This window comes from Diabrotica virgifera, chromosome 3, assembly GCF_917563875.1.
Source record: "Diabrotica virgifera virgifera chromosome 3, PGI_DIABVI_V3a".
In the NCBI taxonomy this organism is placed as follows: Eukaryota; Metazoa; Arthropoda; class Insecta; order Coleoptera; family Chrysomelidae; genus Diabrotica; species Diabrotica virgifera.
The window spans coordinates 229,254,385-229,280,390 of NC_065445.1; the positions used below are offsets into that span (position 1 = coordinate 229,254,385).

Here is a 26,006-nt window from a genome sequence, read left to right on the forward strand (position 1 = left end):
TGGTTATTCATTTTTGATTTACATTTACTCTGTGTGGAGTATGAAGGGAACCAGTCTCGTTGGAACTTTACCGCGCTGAGCAGATGTGACGTGAATTGTAAATTGTAGAATTCCCTCATCTTCCTTAGTCTCAGCATCCGTATGGCTTGCAAATTGTAGAAGCCTCGGAGGTGTAACCAGAGAAGGTTCCCATTGTTTTCATTCTGGTGGGATATGTTACGTGCCATTAGAGTGAAAACTTAGTCTTTTGCTAGCAGTTGCCGCTAGGGCATCTATGCCATTTCGTTCGTTGCAATTCGGGACTGCACGCTGGGGTTTGTTTTGGTTGGATCAGGGAGGGCAGCATATGTGCCTCCTGATGAGAGACTAATAAGTTTCGAAACCGGTAGAGGTGCTTGCAGCACTCTCTGATTGGACTGGAATATGGTTCGGCTGTATTTTCGTTTTGCAACGAAAGGGAAAATGGTTATTCATTTTTGATTTACATTTACTCTGTGTGGAGTATGAAGGGAACCAGTCTCGTTGGAACTTTACCGCGCTGAGCAGATGTGACGTGAATTGTAAATTGTAGAATTCCCTCATCTTCCTTAGTCTCAGCATCCGTATGGCTTGCAAATTGTAGAAGCCTCGGAGGTGTAACCAGAGAAGGTTCCCATTGTTTTCATTCTGGTGGGATATGTTACGTGCCATTAGAGTGAAAACTTAGTCTTTTGCTAGCAGTTGCCGCTAGGGCATCTATGCCATTTCGTTCGTTGCAATTCGGGACTGCACGCTGGGGTTTGTTTTGGTTGGATCAGGGAGGGCAGCATATGTGCCTCCTGATGAGAGACTAATAAGTTTCGAAACCGGTAGAGGTGCTTGCAGCACTCTCTGATTGGACTGGAATATGGTTCGGCTGTATTTTCGTTTTGCAACGAAAGGGAAAATGGTTATTCATTTTTGATTTACATTTACTCTGTGTGGAGTATGAAGGGAACCAGTCTCGTTGGAACTTTACCGCGCTGAGCAGATGTGACGTGAATTGTAAATTGTAGAATTCCCTCATCTTCCTTAGTCTCAGCATCCGTATGGCTTGCAAATTGTAGAAGCCTCGGAGGTGTAACCAGAGAAGGTTCCCATTGTTTTCATTCTGGTGGGATATGTTACGTGCCATTAGAGTGAAAACTTAGTCTTTTTCTTATAACTTTTACATTGACCAAAAAGAGTTGTTTCAACAAGATTAAGTTTGCAAAATTCGATTTAATAGAAGCCGATTTATAGCCATTTTTTCATAACAAGGTTCCCACTCTTATTTGCAAAGGTAGACTTGTAAAATCAAATATGCGCAGAATTTTATTAATACATTGATCGAATTTCCAGTGCACTTTCATTGGGCAAATTTTGTAAAATTTAGATTTTTTAATTTTTGATATTCAATTACGCCCTCTAGCGGTGAACCTACAATTATGAAAATAATTTCCAGGCTTTTCCCGCGACAACTTTTGTTATAAATTTTTTTTCTCAAAGCTGTACTATAAGCGGTTCCTGATATATGGCCGAGAGCCATTCTTATTAGGACACCCGGTACATTTAAATAAAGATTAGGCCAAAGAACAATTAAAAACTACTTTAAACTCTAAATGTGTTAATTTTTAATTTACAATATGAATAATCTTAACATATCTTAAAATTTACATTTCTTAAACATTATTATTGTGAGACGTAACTATAAAAACAAAAAGAATACAAAATATACTTTACAAAATAAAAAAAATATTCTTGCATTTTGTACTCTTAGTACTAAAGAATCAAATCGTAAATATAAAATCTTTCATTTCTATATAACATGTGGCACTAATAATTCTGAAAATAATTGTTCCTAATGGGAGGTGGCATTGGCATGTTGAATGGCCCAGTGGGGTAAGGAACTGCTGGCTGCCCAATGGGATAAGGGGGCATAGGTCCAGATGGGTTATCTCCAGGTATGTTAACACCAGGAAAATAATTAGAATTTATGCTAACAGGGGGTGCATTAATGTAATTAGGGTTATTCAAAGTTGGATCTCTCTGTAGGATTTTAGATAATTTTTCTGCTTTTACCAGACGTAAGTGCATTATTTTTCTTTTTTCTAAGAAGTCGTCAAGAAAATCATCCAATTCAAGTTCACCATCTAGAAATTTTTTTGATGATTTATCAGATTCTTCTTCCATTTCACTGGCTGCTGTCTGTAGCAGGGCTAAAGCAGTTTCTAAGGACATATCACCACCTTTGTCCCCTAAAAAATAAAATATATATTATGAAGGAAATAATTACTAATGTGTAAAGAATCTATAAAAGTATAAAGCACATTATGATCCAATCAACATAATAATCATAGACCAGGGCTGATCTGTGAAAAAACGTATATTTTTGGATGTGAGAGGTGGCATTCAGATTTTTGCAGATAAAGTTAGGTGACAACTTCAATAATAATAATAATTGACTTATGCTTCTTCTGAAGTATGCCCGGAACGTTTAATAAAAAAAAATAAATAAAATATTTAAAAATATTTAAAAATTTCGAAAAACTTTAAAACGATTAGTTTTGGAACAAAGTTGTAAAGAAATAAAATAAAGATAATTGAATTTTGTATGATATACGACTGGTTAAAAATGTCTTAAAGTATTACCCTTTCTGCAATTTAGCAATAAATACAAAATAAGGAGGCAAAATAAGCCTGTTGTTATTTAATGTTTTTTAACCACTTTGGTGGCACTTAGAACCTTAGTAATTCGCTTAGAAAATTCTTATAACATACTTAAACAATCTGCCAAATTTCATTAAATTCGACCTAATAGATTTTGCATAATAAATTTGCAATCTAAATTTATTTAAAAAAGTTCAAATTTTTTAAAAACTTTCTGAACAAAAAGTAGACCATTTAGAAGTTGGCTATTTTTTTACATATAAAGAGGCGCTCTACCTATCTAATACACTTTGCACAATTAAAATCGGATTATTTAAGGGGCCTCAGCAATGTTTTAAAATTATAAACAATTTTTTGGCATATCAACAAACAGCTTTGTTTAAAAATAAAAAAACTAATTTTTAGCAATGCAAACAAACAAAACCGGTATAATTTGACTTAAACTTTCAAATGCTGTCAGCAGAATTACTTTCTTATTTTTTAATCAAAAGTTATTCGGGTTCAAAAATTGCAATTTTTCGATTTTTTAAAAGTTCAACCGCGTTTATCTCGAAAACTATGCATCCTACGAAAAAACTTGTAGGAACACTTTTTGCTTAGAATTACCCAAAATACAAAAAAATGTTTTATTTTGCGAAAAATCGCTGTTATGTAATTCCTCGAGTTCTTTATTTTATAACAATCTTATCGACACCTGGATCAACTGTTACCCAAAAACTTCGTGTTCTACGGATCAAAATATATAAAAAACTTAAGTCCATCTAAATACAGGAGGCCGTTGCATCCCCTCCTAGCGACAGCACTAATTTGTTTATAAGCTAAAAAATTGTTTATCACTTTAAAACATTGCTGAGGCTGCCTAAATAATCCGATTTTAATTCTGTAAGGTGTATTAGACAGGTAGAGCGCCTGTTTATATGTAAAAAAATTAGCCAACTTTTAAATGGTCTACTTTTTATTCAGAAAGTTTTTAAAAAATTTGAACTTTTTAAATACATTTAAATTGCCGAAGGTTCTAAGTGCAACCAAAGTGGTTGAAAAACATTGAATAAAAATAGGACTATTTTACCCCCTTATTTTGTATTCATTGCTATTTTGCAGAAAAGGTAATAATTTAAGACATTTTTAACCAGTCGTATATCATAAAAAATTGAATTATCTTTATTATATTTCACTACGACTTTGTTCCAAAATGAATCGTTTTAAAGTAATACGCAAAGAAAGTAGAAAAAATTCGATGTTTATCGAAATTTTTAAATATTTTAATTTTTTTATTAATATTCCGGGCATATTTGAGAAGGAGCATAAGTCAATTATGATTATAGAAGTTGTCACCCAACTTTATCTGCAAAAATCCGAATGCCACCTCTCACATCCACCTCAAAACAGATCCGTCCTGGTCTATCCAGGGAAATAAGATTTTTCTCGTGAAACTCACACCTCCAGGCAAACGACGGGTGTTTTGAGTAGTATGGGCCTCTACATACAGTGCGGTGGAATAAGTGTTGCCCCCCCCCCCCTGTTAACTTGTTTATTTTAAGAATATACGTAAAACGCTCGGACAGGTCGATTTTTTAAACTAACCATAGTATATTATAGCATCAACGTTTCGAACTTTACGCTATCCCTCTTCAGGTGACAGCCATAATTTTGATTTTTTTAAATGGGAAAGTACATTATGTGACACCTCATTTAAAAGCTCTTAAAATACTGAGCTCAAAAATGTATAATACTTTAATCCTGTTTGAGAGCGTAGGCAAAAAATTTCGGTCGAATTCTTTCTAAATGCAATCATTTTTTTCGAATCCTGAAAAAACCAATAAATATTTTTGAAAAATTTAAACGCAGAATGAAATATTACAGTATTCTCGATGGTCCAAAGTCCCTGAGAACTCCTATAATGTTTATTTTAATAAGTCACAGTGGTGAAAAAAAGAGAAAATTTAGTGTGATTTTTAATTTCAAATATATCATTCAAAAGAAACTTTTTGGTTATTCTAAGGGACTATCAGCCCTCGGTAATAATCTAATCTTTCATTCTGCGTTTAAATGTTTCAAAAATAATTATTAGTTTCCTCAGAATTCGAAAAAAATAAATGCGTTTAAAAAGAGTTCGACCGAAATTTTGCGCGTACGATCTCAAAAAGGATTAAAGTATTATACATTTTTGAAATCAGTATTTCAAAAGCTGTTAAATGAGGTGTCACATGATGTACCTTACCATTTTAAAAAATCAAAGTTATACCTGTCACCTGAAGAGGGATCGCGTAAAGTTCGAAACGTTGATGCTATAATATACGGAATGGGACGTTTCGATGCCGCCGGTTCATCGCCGGCCGTTTCGATGCCGCCGGTTCATCGCCAGTCCATTTTATCGCCGTCATATCTCGCATTTCCTAGAATTCCTAATTAATACTAAAAATAACTAATAATTGTAACTGTCGAAAATTCGGAAATATATCAGATAGCGATTAATTGACTGGCGATGAATCGGCCGGCATCGGCATCGAACTGGCGGCATCGAAACGGCGGCGATGAAACGTCCTAGACCCTATAATATACTATGGTTAGTTTAAAAATCAACCTGTCTGAGCGTTTTGCTTATATTATAAACAAGTTAACAGGGGGGCAACACTTATTCCACCGCACTGTATAAAAACCTTCAAAATAGTTTGTTTATATCCTTATTTGTTGCGTATTTTGCAAAAAATTGCAAAATAATGCATATTTGTAATGTACACAAAAAGTACATACAAAACTAAAAAACGGAAATGTCAAAATCCATAAACAAAAACCAGAAATGCATTTAACAGCTCCTTCTCTCGTCGATCACTCACGTGAGTTTCAGAACCAGCTGATTTTTAGCACCACATTTTGATTTCGTTGCAATTCAATATTTTTTTAATTTGGCACATTAAAACTTTAAAGTATGTTCTTTGGAATAATGCTAATTAGATCTTTCAATTGTTATAAACAAAGCCGTTATGGATTTAAAAAAAGGAGCTAACTTCGTCCCAAATTATTCTATAGTTCAAATTCAATAGGATTGCCAGGGCAGATATTTTGTAGTTCGTAAATACTTGACGGCAAGCGGCTATTCTCAGACCCCTCTAGAGTCTATCATTTTAAAACATATCCTGACAATCATATTGAATTTCAACTATAGAACAACTTTTTTCTTTTAAGATCCGTGAAAAATTCAAGCTTTCTAAACATAAAAAATAATTTTCCTGCAAGCAAAGGTTTAAAAGTTATTCAATTGCTTATAAGCAAAAAATCTACATGTTATTGCAAAATAATTTTGTTTTCCTTTATTCTTGTTTAATAAAGTTAGTAGAATAAGTATTCTTCTTTCTTCAGCGATCAGTAGAATTACGATTTCTTGACTTATTGCAAAAAATTTAATTTGGGATAAACAAATAAAATAACTTTTAAACTAGTTTACCAATTGCTTTAAAATGTTTAACAGTTTAGCATAGTTTAACTCTTTCAATCATGAGCTTTTGTTTGCAAAGATAAAAATTTAAAACTTGGAGGTTGAGGTATATGATGTTTTTAAAGATTTATAAACAAAAAATTTTGCCAATAAAAACCGATTTTTTTTTTAATTAAGGTTTTTCAAACGACCATCGTGACTCAAGGGTCGCGCATGTAAAAAAATCCCAAGAAAATTTTAAAAAACATATTTATTTTGAATGAAAAGCAACGAAATAATTGCGTTCACGGACAATATATAAATAATTAATATTGCATTTACTACAACTAATGTGTGTCTTTTTCAGACAGGTTCCATTTTTCTCTTCTTCAGCACGTTCAACCAATTCGTTTCGTTCTTTGTTTTCACCTACTTTATTTTGTTTTTCAGTGTCAGATTTTTGTTCTTCAGATCATTCATCCTTATCTAAAATTCATTCATATCGTCTAAACATGGTATTACTTGATCAATATTGCTTATCTTCCAAATCAGAATTATCAACATCTGATATATCCTGTGACTTCTGTAATTCATCATCTTCCTCATCATCGCTCATAACTTCGATGTCTGTAAAAATTATTGATACTACCAAGAAGTTCAGCTTCAGTTAGTAGCTTTCTAAACATATTTTTGAAATAAGAAATCTGAAAATAAAATAACATTTGAGTCACCATGTTCGTTTAAAAGAACACATTATTTTTTGTTTGAAACTATATGAAGTATCTATTTTTTTTATGTTTTTGTACATACATGTAAAAACTAACAATAAAGTACCTATAAAATAATTTTAAAATCAGATTTTAACTTACTTAACAAGTTTAAACACAAACGAAATATGTACTTATCACGAATTGTAGATATTAAAACATGTGTTACCATGCAGTACTCATCAACCAAACTGAGCTATTCGGAACAAGCGTGATACTATGCCTAGTACAACGTTTAGAGATAATGTTTGTTGAGACGATCACAGTGATTAAACGTAAAAAATGGGAATTAGCCATCGTTGGTGCCTATGAAAAGTTGATGTTCATTTAAACAAACATGGTGACTGAAAGGGTTAAGCACTATACTACCCAACATCAAGGTTTATCCAAAATGTTTTACTTATTTTGCAATTTTCTGTAAGTAACATATAAGGATAGAAAAACATTTAAAAAACCTCCATTTTGAAGGTTTTTATATACTTTTCTCAAATTTGTTTCAAATGCTTTAAAACATTTACATATGCTCTGACATGACCTGACTGTCGGGGCTGGCAATGTTGGGTCTGGCTATTGGAGAGTGTGTAGGCTTGTTGCACGACAAAAATGGGCCATCCCGGAGGATTTTTCTGTTTTTGCTATTCCATGATCCCGAAGGTTAAATCAGGCTATAAATGATCTATACAGGGTGTCCCAGACTAATTTATCCAGGCTATATCTCTTAAAACTAATAGAGATTTTCGAATGAGACAAAACTGATCAATTTTATTTGTAATACACTTTAAGATGACGTAGAAAAAATCATCCCTTAAGTATTCATCCCTTAGTTACAACCCCTAACTTTAATTTTTTTAATAGCACCCTGTACATTGTTTTATAGTTTTGGATGTGGTCTTCTATTGTCTATTAAACATATTTTTTAAAAATAAAATCGGTTGATAAGTAATCAAGAACATATCAGTTTATTTTTGTTTATTATGTGTCCCAGACTAATTATTTATCCAGGCTATATTTTTTAAATAAATAGAGATTTTCGAATGGGATAACAACTGATCTATTTCATTTGTAATACACTTTAATATGGAGTAGAAAAAATCATCCCATCCCCTAAACATTAATCCCTTAGTTACAACCCCCAACTTTAATTTTTTTAATAGCATCCTGTACATTTTTTTTTTGTAGTTTTGTAAAACGAAACCATTTTATTTTTAATAAAATCTGTTGCGTAGACGATCGAATACCACATACAAAACTATAAAAAAATGTACAGAGTGCTATTAAAAAAATTAAAGTTAGGGGTTGTAACTAAGGGATTAATATTTAGGGGATGGGATGATTTCTTCCCAACTGTGATGTCAGAAATTAAAAAATACGGCTTATACGGATGTTTAGAAAAAATATAAGTAAAATAATAATTTTACATTTTGTCAGATAGTTTGGTGTAGACGTGTGTAGAGCTGCCCCCGACAAAAATAGTCAGAGAATTCTGTCGTGTCAGGAGGTCTGGTCAGGGCGTGGGTAAGCGTTACCAGGTGTCCCGATTTGCGCGGGACGTCCCGATTTTCAGGGGTCTGGGGACGCGTACCGATTTGTACCTGATCGGGACACTAAATGTCCCGATTTTCACCCACGAAAACCAATTTCAGGAGGACTTGCATTGAATTTTATAACTGTTATAAAAACAAGGCACTCCTAAAAGCGGCAAAATCGAATGAACAATATAATTTTAGTAAAAAATAAATAATTTACTTAATCTACTATTTTTTTTTGTAATTTCGTCTGATTATTATTATTATGTAGGATTAAATACAGATTATAGAAACACCTTGTAGTCCAGTAAATGAACGGTAAATATGACGATACCGTGTAATTTTCAGGATCAACTCCGAATTGCATGAAAATTTGGATGGCTTGTGCCATTGGTTGCTTTTACTCGGGGGGTGACAGTCACACCTAGTTGAGGTGAAAAACCGTGCGTTTAAAATAAGTCACGAGATGGATAAATTGACTGATTCTAAGCAATTTTAGTTCTATAGAATTTTAAGTTAGTTAATACTTTTTGAGTTATTTATTCGAGTTTTTCGAGTTTATTATTGAAAATGTTTATTTTTCGACAAAAAAATCACGTCTTCAGGCGATTTTTACAAATAACACAAAAGTAAGTATTTTATCGAAAAAAATATTGTTAGCAAAAATGTAGCATAATATAAAAAAGTAAAAAAAATTGTGAACTCGTAAAGTCTATAGACCCAACAAAAGCAAAGTTGTAGCTCATGAAAAATATGTTCTTATTCGTCAAATTCCAAATCAAATATTTCAACATGAAATAACCAAGAAATGAAGCACTTTTCGGGAAAAACCAATTAAAACTTTTTTATTAAAGCTTTATTTTTAGTTTTTAAAAAAGTTTCTAGCATCAAAACTAAGCGAGTTATGCTCAAAATCAAGTTGACTCCTTTTTTTTGGTAAAAAAAATTCTGAAAATCTCCTCCTACTTAGCCCCCAAATGAAATTAATCGTTACCGCTTTACAAACAATTTACTTTACTTATGTATTTTTTACAGGATTGAAAGGGCCTGAACGAGTCACTAATCACGAGTGGATGCAAAATATGGACAGAATCTTACAGAAAAACAAAATGAATCTATCATATTTATAAAAGCAAAACCTACCTACTTTTTACTCCTTGAGATTTTTAGTATCCCTAATACCTTTTAAGTTATTTTGAAAAAAGGGCATTTTCCAATATTTTAGGAATTTTTTTTTGCTATAAAATCAAATTTTTTCAAAACTAAGCACTCCCAACGGGTAAACCTTACAGATCGTATAAAAAATACACATATAAAGTAAATGGTAAAGCGGTAACAATTAATTTTATTTACGGTGCTAAATAGGGGGAGATTCTCACGATTTTTTTTACCAAAAAAAGGGCCAACTTTATTTTGACCGTAACGCGCTTAGTTTTAACCTTCGAGTGGTAACGTACGGTCCCTGACACCGACGTAGCGGATTTTTCGCGGTAAAACTCAAATGCGCATTTTTTTTTGTCCCCGCGGCCAGGTAGCTTTCAAATTCTTATCACACTATTTAGTCTTGAAAAATCTGTAACCAAGTGTGGATAGTTCATATGTTATTTGACCTGACGGTGTGAGAGACTGAGGTTACCATTTATGATATACTTAACGGTAAGTTTTTGTTGTTTTTGGTCCATAGTCAGTTTAAATAATAGATGTTAATTTTAGGATTTTATATGAATATTGATTATGAAAGAGAACAAATCAGGTTGCAACAACTTTTTGACGAAATTGTTGCTAATTCCGAACCAGAACCGTACAGTGCGGTGGAGTGTATAAAAAAATGAGGAAACAAACGGACATTAATTTCAGTTTGTGTTGGACATTTGTTGAATAATTTTATTTTTTTTGTGACATTTCAACCCTTGCCGATATGTTCGTTGACATTTTGTATTCAAAAACTTGACATGTTTTTGTAAATTGTTTGTCAATTATGTTAGTATCTAAAAGAAGCCACTTTTTTTTAATGTGCATTTTTTTCCCGAATATAAATAAATATTGATCATTTCTTACTATATTGTTATTTAAATATAGTTATATTAAACATTTAGTCACATCAAAATATTAACACAAAATCACAACCTAAGATATTCATTATTAAAAAAGTCGGTGTCGTAGACCGACGTTACCAACTATGTTACAAGAATTCACGTTACCGGCGGAAGGTTAATGCTAGAGACTTTTACATAAAACAAAATTAAAGATTTTTTTAAACACTTTAATACATTTTAATAGGTTTTGCCCGAAAATTGCTTAATTTGTGGGTTATTTCAAGTTGAAAAAATATATTTGGAATTTGACGAATAAGAATGTATTTTTATGAGCTACAACTTTGCTTTTACTGGTTTTATAGACTTTCTGAACATAACCATTTTTTTTGCTTTTTTAAAAGCTACATTTTTGCTAAGAATATTTTTTCAATAAAATTAGGTATTCGAAAAGTATTGACTTAGTTTAAAAATTATATAGAACAAAAGTTTTTTAGAGTTAGTCAGTTGATCCATTTTGGGACTTATTTAAACGCGCATTTTTTATCCCCGAGAAGGGGTAACTGTCACCCACAAGTAAAAGCAACCAACGGTACAAGTTCAACTTTGAAGTAGATAGTAAGTAGAACCTAAAACCAGATTTTCATGCAATTCGGAGTTGACTCCGAAAATTACACTCCAAACGGTCATTTACTGGGCTATTGTTCCGATTTACAACCCTAAATCCCGATTTGTTTTTGCTTATGTACCGATTAAAAACAAATCGGACCTGGCAACACAACTTTTTTACTGACGTTTTCACTTTTTGCTGATAGAGAAATGAGCGAAAAGTGACTGTTTTTTGACCTTAATTTGTTAATAACTAATTATTTCCAAAAAATCAACTTCAGGAAACATATAGGTTTTTGTTATAGAGGTCCATACTACTCCAAATAAATGTCATCTGCCTGGCCGGATCAGTGTTACAAACAGGGTACTTTTTTGCTTATTTTTCTAAACTACAACTGAAAAGATGGTTTGATGATAGTAATACTAACTCAATTCTTTAAGTTTATCTTCCACTGCTTTTGTCAATTCTTCTCCCTGTTGTGACAGTTCCTCTATTTTTTCCCTGCCTTCAACTAATTCTGGTTCCTTGGAGAGGTTGAATTCTGCCATTGAGTTGTTACTTGCCAATATGTTTTCTTTTTCATTTTCAATCTCTTTTAAATAAGACTAAAACATAGAAACATTAGTAGTTATTAATACATCAGTTAGAAATTATAATTATTAATCTCCCTATTAATTTCAAATTGTTTATATAAACTTTTGAGATAAAATAACTATAAAAACAGAAACTCATTCAATCTTACCTGATCTAGCTGTGTAATGATTTCCTGAATTCTCTCGTCATTGTTGATAATTGAATCTAATTCATCGTTGCTTAAAGACACTAGATCTTTTACAGCTCGTTTACAATCGGCCTGTAAAATTTCTATTGACATTTTTAAAATAATTTAATCTGAAAAGTAAAAATTAAATATAAAAATGACACAAGATTACAATAATAAAATCTTGATGACATGTGTCATGTGTTCATGAATCAGTCGCACCAACACATTTTTATTTGTTGCTGTCAGTAAATATCACAAAAATACGGAATAAATTAATGTAAATGTGCTGTTTGAGTAAATTGTTATTTTATAAATATTCAGATACACTTATATAAATGCACAATACAATTTCATTATAATGTAATTTCAAATATAGAATTAGAATGAAAGGTGACTAATTTTACATTGTTGGCGGAACTGATGACTCAGCTGTTCAACAAGTCAACAATGCACATTTCACATTTCATTTAAAACTTCAAATTTTGTAATAGTTGTTTTCATGGAAAATTTTTAAAAAATAGTGTTATTGAACCAAATTTTGAGGGCAGTTTTTAATATACAACTCTTTCAGTTATAGTATGATAGTACGACACGATGAAAAAACTAAATTATGCATGCTTTGTTAAACTCTACAACTGAAATCATTCCAACTCCAACTACAACAGATATTGTTGATGTAGAAGATGACTATGAATTTCTTATAGTTCCTTTGGTTGTTCTAACTTTTGTATTTATTTTATCATTATTGGTGAGTAACGTAGGTGAATAAACATCTAAGAATTAATAAAAGTTTTATGAGGGTGAAGCATGAAGGGTTTTCAAAAATAAATGCCATTAATCCTCAACTATAAACGGTATAAGGTTTTATGACACTTTTTTTAGTCCTCCCTAGCATTCTATTCTGCCAGTCGTCATCTCTGATTATCTCTATTTATCATAGCATTTCCTATGTAAGTTTTCCATCCCATAGCAGTTCTTCCTCTCTGTCTACTTCTCGGTGGGTCCCAGTCTAGTATTCTTTTCAGTCACCCTCTGCTATGACATTCTTTGTTCATACCAGTGTTGCCAGGCTCCGTTGAAGGAAAACCAGTAGAATTGTCAAGAAAAATCCGTAGATCTCTACAAAAATCTGTAGATTTCTAAAATAAAACAAAACTTTCTATACTTTGTTTCACGTTAAGAATAGAACATTACGCTTACGGAGATCAGTGTTGCCAAACCTCTCGGGCACAGGTGGATACTCGACTGCCCATATCGACGGTCTAATTCTAATAACCCGTATCTGCCAAAAGAGATTTTTTCAAGTAGGAGGTTTTTTCTGTTTTTTTTTTCTTATCAATTTTAGAGATATTCAGTTACGGGGTATTAGATGACCGGTATTAGAGGTTCCTAGAATTTTTTGTTTAGATCAGAGTTTTGTGTATAGATGGATAATTGTTTTGTTAATCGTTTGCCGCGAAAATCGGAAATTCAGTTTTTTGCAGATACGGGGTATTAGAATTAGACCGTCGATATATGATTCATTCTAGTCAGTACGGCGTGATTCTATCGCTCGTAAGACATACATGGGGTTATCTTCGCAATGTTCTATTCTTAACGTGAAACGCTGTATAGAAAACAATGTTTTAATGGTCAAATTGAAAAAAAAAAACTCAAAAAACACAATTGAGGCCATGAGAGCCAGAGTGGCCTAACTGAGAAAAACATTACTTTACATAATCAAAGAAAATGATCAGAAGCTATCAATGTCCCATTGTTTTAGTAATTGGACATTGATTTCTGATTATTTTCTTTGATTATGTAAAGTAATGTTCTTATCAATTAGGCCACTCTGGCTCTCATGGCCTCAATTGAAATTTGCATTTCACATATTGTTCAGATTTTTTGCATTTTTGTAACCATTGTTTAAACTTGGGCAGCTGTTCGATTCTTCTGTATATTTTTGAGAGTATTTGGGTTTTTAATGTTTCTTTTTGTTCATATAGTTCACTATACTACTAGAACTGGACATTTTTACTAAACTTTGGATGTAAGTCACTAAAACCGAATAATTTTTTTCGCAAAAACATTTTGTATTTATAACTTTCTGCATGTAAATCCTTGAATGCTACTCTGTGCTTCCCCCAAGTTTTAACAATGAGAATAGCATCATATTAAGCATGTAAATGTATAACGGGTTGTATAAAAAAGAACTTGTAAAAAAGTTATACAAAGGAATTTACTTATGGGCAACAGAAAAATAGTAATAGATAGTTTCGATTCAAAATGCAATGCTGGGGATAAAGGAACATTTGTATAATCTAGAAATTATTTGAAAAATCGGTACGCTGTGGAAAAAATAGATATATTGATATTAAAATCTGTAGATCTGCCGATAAACCGGTAGCTCTGGCATCATTGGTACATACCTACCATTGCATGGCTCTGTTTTCCAACTTTTTTGTAATTGAGCATTCTACTTCTATTCTGTTCCATATTTCATCTGTTCTAATTCTTTCCTCTCTGGTGATTTGTAGACATGTTATAAACATTTCGCTTCATACAGGGTAATATTCAGCATTATGCTTGTGAAAGATTCTTTTTTTTTTGTTTTCTTTGGTTAGAGTGTTGTACTATATCACTCCACTGAGTGCTTTCGTGGTTTGTTTTCCCTAGGCTATTTTCATTTCTGTATATTTCATAAAAGCACCATCTTGGCTTATTATTGACTCTAAATACTTAAAAGTCTTACAACCCTTAATAGTATTTTCCACACTAAAGTCCAAATCTGTAACTGATCCAATATACAGTGCATCTATAAAGTAATGCATAAATTCATTATTAGCTAAATAAACAACACTATTAGAAATTCCCGAAACAGGTCGATTTTTATTTTTAAATTATGTAGGATTTTTTGGCATATCGTCGTTGTGCGGGTAAAATCTGCTATGTACATTTTTCATTTTTTGATGAAATTGAGTTATGAGCACAGAAATTCTCAAAATTTAATTCTTAACACATTGGTATAATCTGCTATAGGCTATGAATACAATTAACCATGTTATAAACATTTGGTTAAAATCTGCTATGTGTTCAGGTGAGGTAAAATCACAGTTTTATGTCTCCCCTGTAAAATTTAGTTTTTTACACATAGCAGATTTTGCTCGCGCAACGACGATATACAGAGTGAGTCACCACTAACGGGACGGAAGATTACAGCAAAATGGTAAAAGATTTAAAAAAATTTAAACTAGTAGTTTGTAAGTTGATAAAATCTACATTTTAAAATTATTTTGAAATGTACAGGGTGTCCCAATAAATGGCGGCGTATCAAAGTTATATTTTTTCTTATGGAACACCCTATATTTTATTGCATTTTTTAATTGTCCGCAAAAAATAAGGTATAGTTTCATAAGGCTTCCCTATACCTATGTGCAGAGTGTTCTGAGTTATGTTGACTTTTCTTAAAATGTAAAGTTTTAAAAGAAGGCTTATTCTCAAGTTATTTAAGAAATTATAAAAAAATTACTTTTACATTTAAATATTTGGATATTGGTTGAATGTATTTCATGATTAATTATTACGCATTTATTTACAGGGTGTTCAAAATTTACAGTTTCATTATTGGATTATTCAATGTGTCATATGATTCTTATTTTAAATGGAACACCATGTATATTAATAAATAATTATACTAAACAATTTTACCTCTTTCGAATGGTATATGGATGTCCTATACCTAAGTCTCATAGTTTTTGCGTAATTTACAATTATTTAAATTCTTAATGTGTAAATCGATTTTAAAACAAAAGATGTAGTTAATTAATGGCATTGTATGACATTGTCACCTTATGACAGTACGGTCTGGTTTTTATTTTATAATTAATGTATTCCATGATTGATTATTACACATTTATTTACAGGGTGTTCAAAATTTACAGTTTCATTATTGGATTATTTAATGTGTCATATGATGCTTATTTTAAATAAAACACCATGTATATTAATAAATTATTGTACTAAGCACAGGTTCCTCTTTCGAATGGTACCTATAGGGATGTTCTATAACTAGGAGTCACAGTATTTGCGTAATTTACAATATTCTTAAACCGTAAATTGATTTTAAAAATAATATTTATAGTCACTCTCGATTTTTAAACTACGAAATAAATATTTGTCTACTGTATCATAATGAAATGAAAATTATGTCTATTTACTAGACCATTATTATAAAAAGTAGGTATATTGGTCTGTATACAATACATTAAAAAAATCAGGATGTTCTATAAAGTCTAAAGTTCATAAACGATAAGTTAAATATTTATCATAATCCTGTTTGGTCTAATACTGGTGTAGTTGAGTTTTATATGGATAGTAGTGATTTCTCTTAAGTATTCTAACAGTCGTTTGACTGATTTACAATTCACCCGAAATTTTTTCTTTACTAGTATTTGCTTTTTCCGTAACAGAAAGCAGGACATCAAGCTCTTTGACGTCATCACAAATAACTGGTTTATTTTTATTTGCCTTTCCGTATGCAACATTACCAATAGCACGGAATCTATTAAAATCTCTCATAAACGTCCTTTTTTGGGTGTCTTCTATCAGGATACTTTTGAGCGTAAACTTAAGAAGGTAAGATACAATTTTGCAAACACTCCCCAATGCAAAGTACCATATCTACTCTTTCGTAGATAACGTGATTATTCGTTTTTAAGAACAATTAAATTTGAATATCATACGCGGATGTTTATATTTTTGATAATTACCAGACCGTACTGTCATAAAATGACGATGTCATACAATGAGATACATCTTTTGTTTTAAACTCGATTTACAGATTAAGAATTTAAATAATTGTAAATTACGCAATAACTATTAGACCTAGGTATAGAACATCCATATACCATTAGAAAGAGGTGACTCCGTTTAGTATAATAGTATATTAATATACATGGTATTCCATTTAAAATAAGCGTCATATGACACATTGAATAATCCAATAATGAAACTGTAAATGTTGAACACCCTGTAAATAACTGTGTAATAATTAATCATGGAATACATTCAACCAATATCGAACTATTTAGATGTAAAAGTATTTTTTGATAATTTCTTAAATAACTTGACAATAAGCCTTCTTTTAAAACTACATTTTAAGAAAAGTCACCATAACTCAGAACACTCTGTACATAGGTATAGGGAAGTCTTATGAAACTATACCTTATTTTTTGCGGACAATTAAAAATGCAATAAAATACAGGGTGTTCCATAAGAAACAATATAACTTTGATACGCCGCCATTTATTGGGACACCCTGTATATTTCAAAATAATTTTAAAATGTAGATTTTATCAACTTACAAACTACTAATTTAAAATTTTTTTCAAATCTTTTACCATTTCGCTGTAATTTCCGTCCCGTTAGAGGTGACTCACCCTGTATATCATACTAGTGACATCATCCATCTGGGCGTGATGTTCATTTGAAAGCTTATTCAATTCTCTATTCAATAATATAAACGGTAACATAATTATTATTTATGCAGTGTCAAAAAAAAATTTAATTAAATTTATTGACACAAAAAGAAGAATGTATGTAATTTGTTTAATTCTAAATACATTTACTGCTGTCAGAAAAAAGAATTTATTTGAAAAATAAACATTGATTTTCTCTTAAATAAAATGTTCAAACTGCCAAAAGGCAGGTGGGTGGCAGCTTTAACATTGAATTTAACCAAAAAACAATATTTATTTGTCAAATACACATTTTTTCCCGTTTTTTTGACAACATTAAAACGTATTTTGAATTAAATAAATTACATACATTCTTCTTTTTGTTTCAATTAATTTAACTAAAAATGTTTTTCTTGGACACCCTGTATAAATAATTATATTAATGTTTATATTGCTAAATAGAGAACCGAATACCCTTTCAAGTGAGCTATCACATGACCCCTATCCTCATTTAGAAAAATCATTGATTACGTCATCACGCCCAGATGTATGAAGTCACTAGTAGATATATAGGTATCCCAACAAATCGTAATTTAAAAATAAAAATCCACCTGTTTCGGGAATTTCTAATAGTATTGTTTATTTAGCTAATAATGAGGCGTTACTTTATGGATGCACTGTATAAGTATTTGGTCTTATACCCCATTCCATGTATATATGACCCTCTTGGATTATCGCGACAACGAATATTTTACTGTGCAGAAGAACGAAAGTAAATTGCAAATTATACTGTTGTTTATTGGAGTAATAGAGCAAAATACTTTCATACTTCTTATGTTGCACACTAAAATATTCGTTGTCGCGATAATCCAAAACAGTTGTTTCGTGGAATACACCATACACATATTTGTCTTGATTCCGCATATATCACTCTTGCTTTAATTTCCTTATAATATATTCCATGTCCTCCCTATCTTGTACTAAAATGACAAGACATTCTTGGAAATTATAAAAATATTGTTTAACTCTCCAGCATACGGGTGAGGCCTGTCACTCCACTCCCATATGAAAGTACTTATGTAAAACATAAACTTGTAATTTTTGTATTGATACAATTGAAACTCTCTACGCCTTTTCTACTCATAAAAAATATACCTTTCCTGCAAATTTTGAAAAAAAAAAAAGATACAAGGAACTTTAAATATATCGCTAATGGTCTTTGCAGGCCTCACAGAACATTTAATTTTTTTAATAACTTTATGCACTACTGTTGACAGAAAATTACCTTTGTAATTTCCCTAAATTTAGTACAGTATGTTAAATCATACATTCAGCTCAGCGTTTAGTTGGGCACACACATACATACAACAAGGTAAATCCCAGCTCTAGGGGACACGGGATTCCCAGAGTCAACTAGGATAGGGACACAAAAATAACTGCAAAATATGCTGGAATTCTTTTTGAAAAGGACCCAACACCTGTTTCAAACAAAAGAGGCTATTAAAAATACTGCAGAAAATTCAAATATTTATATAAATTCTGTAAGTGTTAACTGTGCATTGAACATATAACAGCATGCTGAAAGGAATGTGCTGACTGAATTTGATTGTCAATATTTTCTGTATAGAATGGATTTTTTCTTAAACATTGTTGTTTTTAATTATTACAATGTTCTTTTTTCTTTAAAATGAAATATTTGCGTTTGGGTTACCTTTTCTTATTTTGTTGTAAACTAAAAAAAGCAAAATGCGAAAAATGTTTATAATTTTTATGTCTGTTTATTTCTAACAAATCTTGAATATTGCAATTGTATTGAATCAGTAAACTCTACTATTATACAGTGCATTCATAAAGTGTGGAAACGGTCTATTATCTCATGACTTAATTATTTTCAGAGTTAAAGCTCTGATAGGTCGATTTTTATTTTTAAATTATGATTTTTTGGCGTATTCATAGCGTGATGACGTCATCGATGATTTTTTTAATGGGAATAGGGGTCGTGTGGTAGCTCATTTGAAAGGTGATTCAATTCTCTATTCAGTAGTATAAACGTTAACTTCATTATTTATACAAAATACATTTTACTGATGCTACATAATATAAAAAAATGTTTATTTCATAAATAAACATTTTTCGCTTAAATTAAATGTCATACAGCCACACACGTGCCTCTTGGCAGTTTGAACATTTAATTTAAGCGAAAAGCAATGTTTATTTGTCAAATAAACATTTTTTTCTCTTTTCTGACAGCAGTAAAATGTATTTTGAGTTAAATAAATTACATATATGAGGGGTATAGATTCAAAACCGGACATTTCCACTTCATGTCATTCTGAGTAAACTAAAAAACAAAGCAATTTACAACTTTACTTTTCCTCATCTTAAATTGGAGGAAAAGTCCACTTTTGCATCTGAACCAATTCTTTCACACTGAATTACTACTAGGAACTGTCCAATTTTGCTCTTTATCAAATTGTTAATATATGGATCTTTAATCACAGACTACAGAGGTGCATTCAACTAATTTTGACCAAAAAGTGGAAATGGCCGGTTTTGCATCTAGACCCCTCATATATTCTTTTTTTTGCGGCAATTAATTAAATTCAAAAATTATTTTTTTGGCCACACGGTATAAAGACTGATGTTAATGTTTATATTACTGAATAGAGAATTGAATCACCTTTCAAATGAGCTACCGCACGACCCCTATTCCCATTAAAAAAATCATCGATGACGTCACCACGCCCAAATTGATGACGTCACTATTATGGGATATACGCCAAAAATCATAATTTAAAAATAAAAATCGACCTGTCAGAGCTTTAACTCTGAAAATAATTAAGTCATGAGATAATAGACCGTTTCCACATTTATGAATGCACTGTATAAATACACAAAGGAAAAGCAGTTTTAAGAAAATTTTTAGATAGGTAGATGAGTTTATTTGTTTGTATATAATGGTTACATAGTCTCTGGGCATATCAATATATTTTCCTGCTAATATAATAATCCCTAAATAAAATTGAGTAAAAAATAACTATTGTTCACGATACTACTGTGTCCTCATACATAATGATTTGAAGGTTATTTTACTTTCTTAGCCAGTTGAGAGAACAAAAAAGATAATCTGGGGGTATGTTTCAGCTGTGTCAAGCTTGATCAAAGCCCACATAGTGTCATAGTGTATTCCTATGTATTTTGACCTGCTGAATTCAAATTTCAAACTTGATTTTGCATTGGAAGTGACAAGGGTTTATTATGAGTAATTTAATTTTGTAAATTATTATAATTCATAAACTAACAAATATCATTTTATGAAAATGCAATTTCTTCCTTTAAAAAAACCTACAAAATGATGTTTGGTAACCCTTGATCCAATAATTAGAACCGGAGATATTGCGAAAATATTGCAAAATTATGGCATTTAGGCTATTTTTCACTTGTAACTTGGCTGAATTATGAGTAAAATACAATGGGAAAACTATCAGCTTTAAAACTAAACCTTAATTATAACCCTAACCCTGGAAACAGGCCTAGCCCCTAGACTAGACTAAGAGATTTCTCTGGCCTATTCATTTTGTAAAACCCATTTAATTTTAATTTTTCAAAAAAAAAAATATTGGCGTTATTTCAAATCTAGCCGTGATATGTTAGACACGGCGAAAACGGCGGGTTCGTTGGAAAAAATATTCCCATGAGATTTTTTTGCATAATCATATTCGTGAGACATGACATCCCAGAATAAGGTTCAAGAAGTCGCCCATGTAAAAAGTGGTCCAAATTTTTTTTCAATTTTTTTTAATCAAATTGCAAAAATCAATATTTGCGGCCCGGGCACATTTTTTTAGGGTTTTTGGAGCATTCTGGACAAAAAGGTCTGTTATAATTTTTCTCTAAAGTTGCTCGTTTTCGAGTTATAAGCAATTTAAAATTGAAAAAAACGAAAAATGGCGATTTTTAAGGCTTAATAACTCAGTTAAAAATTATTATGAAATTCAGAAAGTGACCAAATCAAAGATTAAAGCCTCCACTACATGATCCTGAAGAAATTTGTGTCATTAATTTATTACTAAGCTGTTATTTTTAATTATTAATAATGAGCCGTAAGATCGTATTGACGCGGCTGTAAATGTGAGTGCGAGGAAGATGCACCATTGAGTGCCGGAATGGCATCTCTCTCGCACTTATCATTGCCGGCCGCCTAATACGTGCATGGCGCTTATTATTTTTACTTAAAAATAACAGCTTAGTGATAAAATAATGACAAAAATTTCTTCAGGATCTTTTATTTGATCACTTTCTGACTTTCATAATAATAACTTTTAACCGAGTTATTAGCCTTAAAAATAGCCATTTTTGTTTTTTTTTTAATTTTAAATTGCTTATAACTCGAAAACGAGCAATTTTAGAGAAAAATTATAAGAGACCTTTTTGTCCAGAATGGTCCAAAAAACCTAAAAAATGTGTCCGGGCCAAAAATACTGATTTTTGCAATTTGATTAAAAAAATTTGGACCACTTTTCACGTGGGTGACTTCTTGAACCTTATTCTGGGATGTCTCACGAATATGATTATGCAAAAAAAATCTCGTGGGAATATTTTCTCCAACGAACCCGCCGGTTTCGCCTTGTCTATGTACATAGATAGTTTTTAATTTTTCTTTTTCTTTCAGGTGTGCATAATGCTCAGACGGAGGAGAAGGTTAAATCGACTCAAACAAAGTATTGTTAATTTATATGATTTTGATGCCAATGAACAAGAATGGGAATCTCTAACAAATAGCAATGATCATTCAAATTATAATACCACCAATTTCTAGGAAATATTATGTATTGTCAATCCAAGGTGCCTTCATCATTGCTTTTTTATTTATTTTTATATAGTATTAAGTAGTATAGTTTCTTAGTGTATGAATAAAAATGGGATGTAATATATTATTTGTTTTTTATTTAATCTTGTATTCCCATTATAGAAATTTATGTGTTAATCGGGATAGAATGCTATTCTTACCCATACACTGTGTATGATAGCATGGCTTGCAATAGTTTTAGCAGCCATTTAACCAAGAAACTCATTATACTAGATATTATGGTCAAGGATTAAAACCAGTGGCAGTTTTAGAAATGTGCCCATGAAAAAGATAAACCCAAACTAATGAAAAGACATAAATAAGAACTTATATGCATTAAGTTCCCTTAATGTTCCTAGCAGGTTTATTCGATTGAGTTTGTCTGTCGACAGTGGTGTAAGTTTCATGTGTGTTAAATCTTCATTGGACAGAATTTCCCCTATTCCCCCCATAGATCCGCCACTGATTAAAATCAACAGACATTTTACTTTACAATTTGAACCATATTTAAACTACTAGCTTTTAGCAAAAATAATATGTTTAGATACCACCATTGACAAAAAATTAACTTGAATCAACAATATATCAAAACCATTGAACTCTGCTATCCATATCCTTGGAAGATTACAAAAAATTGCCGACAGAGATATTGTGAGATGTGTGTTGCGACTAGTGTGATCCCCAATAGTGAAGTGTAACACTAGTCTAACACTGATAACTATAATTTCATTCGTTTTCAAGATGAGTAACGACGCCTGATTCGTGGGGTTTTCGTGTCGTCGTAGCTTGTTATTGGTTAGAAATTAGTTTATAATAGAGAATAAATTTATTTATAATAAACGACACGAATCAGGCGTCTGAAACTAGCGTCGTTACTCATCTTGAAAGCGAATGAATATTGGTGACCCCGATCGCGGACTCTCTCCTAAATGGATATTAATTATACCAACAGGGTTCTACAGTCGAACCTTCAACACGGTAAGGTAGCTTCTGCAGACTGGTATGGGATGGTTGGATGGTCAATGAAGCATATTGTCATGGGTACATGAAATTTTCTCGACTTTTCAGGTCTCGACAGTGTCAGGTTCAGGATTTGCTCACGTGTACCTTTTCACTTTACAAACCCACTTGTTCCCGCGGTAATGATAATGTATATATATCCAATCCTGTTACTCCGTGAAGGAGCATAGAGCATCCACGAAGCTTCTCCATTCTCCTCTATTTCTGGCCATGGTTGCTATTTCTCCCCAGGTTTTCTTCATACTTTTGTGGTCTTCTTCAACGGTACTCCTCCATGTTTTGGTCGGGCGTCCTACTGCATTCCATTTGAGTGCCTGTTTTGTTATGTCTGCATTTTCTTTCCTCAGTGTGTGTCCCAGCCAGTTCCATCTTTTCCTCTTTATTGTTGTTCTGATGGGTTCTTGTTTGGTTTTTTTCCATAGTGCTACATTAGTTATGGTATTGGGCCAATATACCTTTAGAATTTTACGTAGACATCTATTTACAAAAATTTGGATTTTATTTACATTTCCGTCAGTTATTGCCCATGTTTCACTCCCATAAAGTAGCACAGTTTTCACGTTACTGTTAAATAGCCTTATTTTAGTATTTTGGCTGATCTGTGTTGATCTCCATATATTTGCGAGGGTTGCAAAGGCTTGTTGTGCTTTTCGTATTCTCTGTTTAATATCTGCTTGAGCTTCACCTTTTGCACTGATTATACTGCCTAGGTAGCAAAAGTCTTGAACCTGCTTTATTTCTTGTTGGTTGATGTATAGTTTGTCACAGTTAGTTACTCCTATTCTCATCTCTACTGTCTTGTTGGTGTTGATTTTAAGACCCACTTCTGCCGATTTCACCTCTAGCTTCCTTAACATGCTCTTCATATCATCTATTGTGTTCGCTACGAAACAGATATCATCTGCGTATTCCATATCTGCTAGTTTCTTGTTCTGATGGTAGTTCCAAGGGATCCCATTTTTTCTTTCAATTGTTTTTTCCAGTATATGATTAAGACATATATTAAAGAGCAAAGGTGACAGTATGCAACCTTGTCTTAAGCCTACTTCAATTGGTATTTTATCTGTCATTTGCCCTTTATACAATACCTGACATGTTGTTTGCTGATACATCATTTTGATTATTCCAATGATCTTAGGAGGTAATCTATTTAGCCTTAAGATTTTCCATAGGGCTGTATGTTTTATGCTGTCGAAGGCTTTAGCAGTCTATAAAGGCCATTATCAAAGCTGCGTTCTTCTCTATAGTTTCGTCTATGATGATTCTTGCCGTCGAAGTTTGGTCTATACAGGATCGATCTTCCCCTTCTGAAACCCGCTTGTTCTTTTCTGAGAGTTTTGTCTATTATATTGTTCATTCTTTGATGAACAATAAATGTTATTTTATATATGGAACATAACAGCGTTATTCCTCTCCAGTTTTCGCATAGCTGTACGTCCCCTTTTTTTGGAAGCTTGACTATAATTCCATTCCTTAGGTAGGATTTCTTCAGCCCATATATCTGCTAATAGTGGTGCTATTAGCTCCACGGTTCTCTCAGTGTCCGCTTTCCACAGTTCTGCTGGGATATCGTCCATTCCCGCTGCTTTGTTATTCCTCAGGTGCCGGATTGCTTCAGCTATCTCTTTTTTCGTTGGAATTTCCTCGTTTATCCTTAGATAATTTTCATTTGGCTCTACGTCGTTACCCTCTTGGAACGGCGGCTCATTTTCTTCTTCTGTCATAAGTTCGCTATAGTACTCATGTCATCTTCGTGTTTGCTGTTCAGTTGTTGTAAGCAGTTGTCCTTGTTTGTCTTTTAGTGGTTTGTCACTGTTGAAGTTCTTATTTGCAAGACGTTTACTCTCTCTGATTATTTGTTTCGGCTGCCTCTTCTCTAAGCGCGCCATCTTCTCTGTCCATTTTCTTTTGTCATTTCTAGCGCTCTTTTTTACTTGTTTATTTGTATCTGCATACTCTTGGGTTATTCTGATTTTATCTTCTAATTTTTGTATTCTATTTAATTCGACTTTTAAGTCTTTCCTCTTTTTTATCAGTTGCCATGTGTTATCACTTAGCCACTCTGATTTCTTTTCTTCGTTGTAGCCCAACACTTATTGTGCGGTTTGGTGTGCAGCCTCTTTGATCATCTCCCATTTGTTTGCTATATTTGTCTGTGTGTTGTTTACAGTTTCTGTGTTCAACTTTATTTTGTTACTCCACGTTTTTTGGGTTTCACTGCCTTTCAGTCGTTGTATATTGTATCTTCTTCGTTTGTTATATTGTTTACTCCCGCGTTTTGCCTTAATTTTTACTTTTATTTCTGCTATTAGTAGGTGGTGATCACTTCCTACATCTGCTGATCTTTTATTTCGTACATCTAAAAGGCTACTTCTCCACTTTTTATTAATCAAAATGTGGTCTATTTGATTTTGCGTTTTATTATCTGGTGATATCCAGGTTACTTTGTGGCAGTCTTTGTGTGGGAAAATCGTTCCTCCAATGACAAGATTGTTTTCTAGGCTAAGTTCTATGAGTTTCTCTCCATTGTTGTTTCTATTCCGTAGCCCATGTGTTCCCATGCATGTTTCCACTCCCTTGTTGTCTTTGCCAACTTTCGCGTGCAGATCTCCCATGACTACTAGTATATCTCCTTTGTTCACCTTTCCGATAGTATCTGTTAATTGTTGGTAGAAATTTTCTTTCTCATCTTCTGCGCTTACCTCTGTCGGTGCGTAACATTGAATAATGGTTATCTTTCTTATTTGAGAATTTAATTGTGGTCTTATTAGTCTGTCTGATATAGGATGCCATTTTATTAGCCCTCTTTTTGCCTCTTTACTTAGAAGGATCCCAACTCCATTCCTCCTGTCTTCTTTTATATCGTTTCCTGAGTGTAACAGCACTCCTCCGTTTGATATTGTTGTCTCTCCTTGCCCAGG

At 32.2% G+C, this 26,006-nt stretch overlaps 1 protein-coding gene across 1 annotated transcript; it reads right to left on the reverse strand.

Moving 5' to 3' along the window:
• Nucleotides 1–1,607: 1,607 nt before the first annotated feature.
• On the reverse strand, nt 1,608–11,990 carry LOC126881580 (vacuolar protein sorting-associated protein 37B). The gene is made up of 3 exons (XM_050645925.1): nt 11,761–11,990; nt 11,446–11,623; nt 1,608–2,255 (listed from the first exon to the last, which is right to left on the reverse strand). The coding sequence occupies exons 1-3, from the start codon at nt 11,890–11,892 to the stop codon at nt 1,834–1,836; spliced, it is 732 nt and encodes a 243-aa protein (XP_050501882.1). The 5' UTR covers nt 11,893–11,990; the 3' UTR covers nt 1,608–1,833.
• Between the last annotated feature and the right edge of the window lie 14,016 nt (nt 11,991–26,006).

What these genes read in the sequence shown, in the direction of transcription:
- LOC126881580 (XM_050645925.1), bottom strand. Translation starts at nt 11,892, where the DNA reads ATGTCAATAGAAATTTTACAGGCCGATTGTAAACGAGCTGTAAAAGAT. An exon ending in TCATTACACAGCTAGATCAG is followed by an intron (nt 11,624 to 11,760) that starts GTAAGATTGAAT and finishes TCTATGTTTTAG; the next exon opens with TCTTATTTAAAAGAGATTGA. An exon ending in AGATAAACTTAAAGAATTGA is followed by an intron (nt 2,256 to 11,445) that starts GTTAGTATTACT and finishes TTTATTTTTTAG; the next exon opens with GGGACAAAGGTGGTGATATG.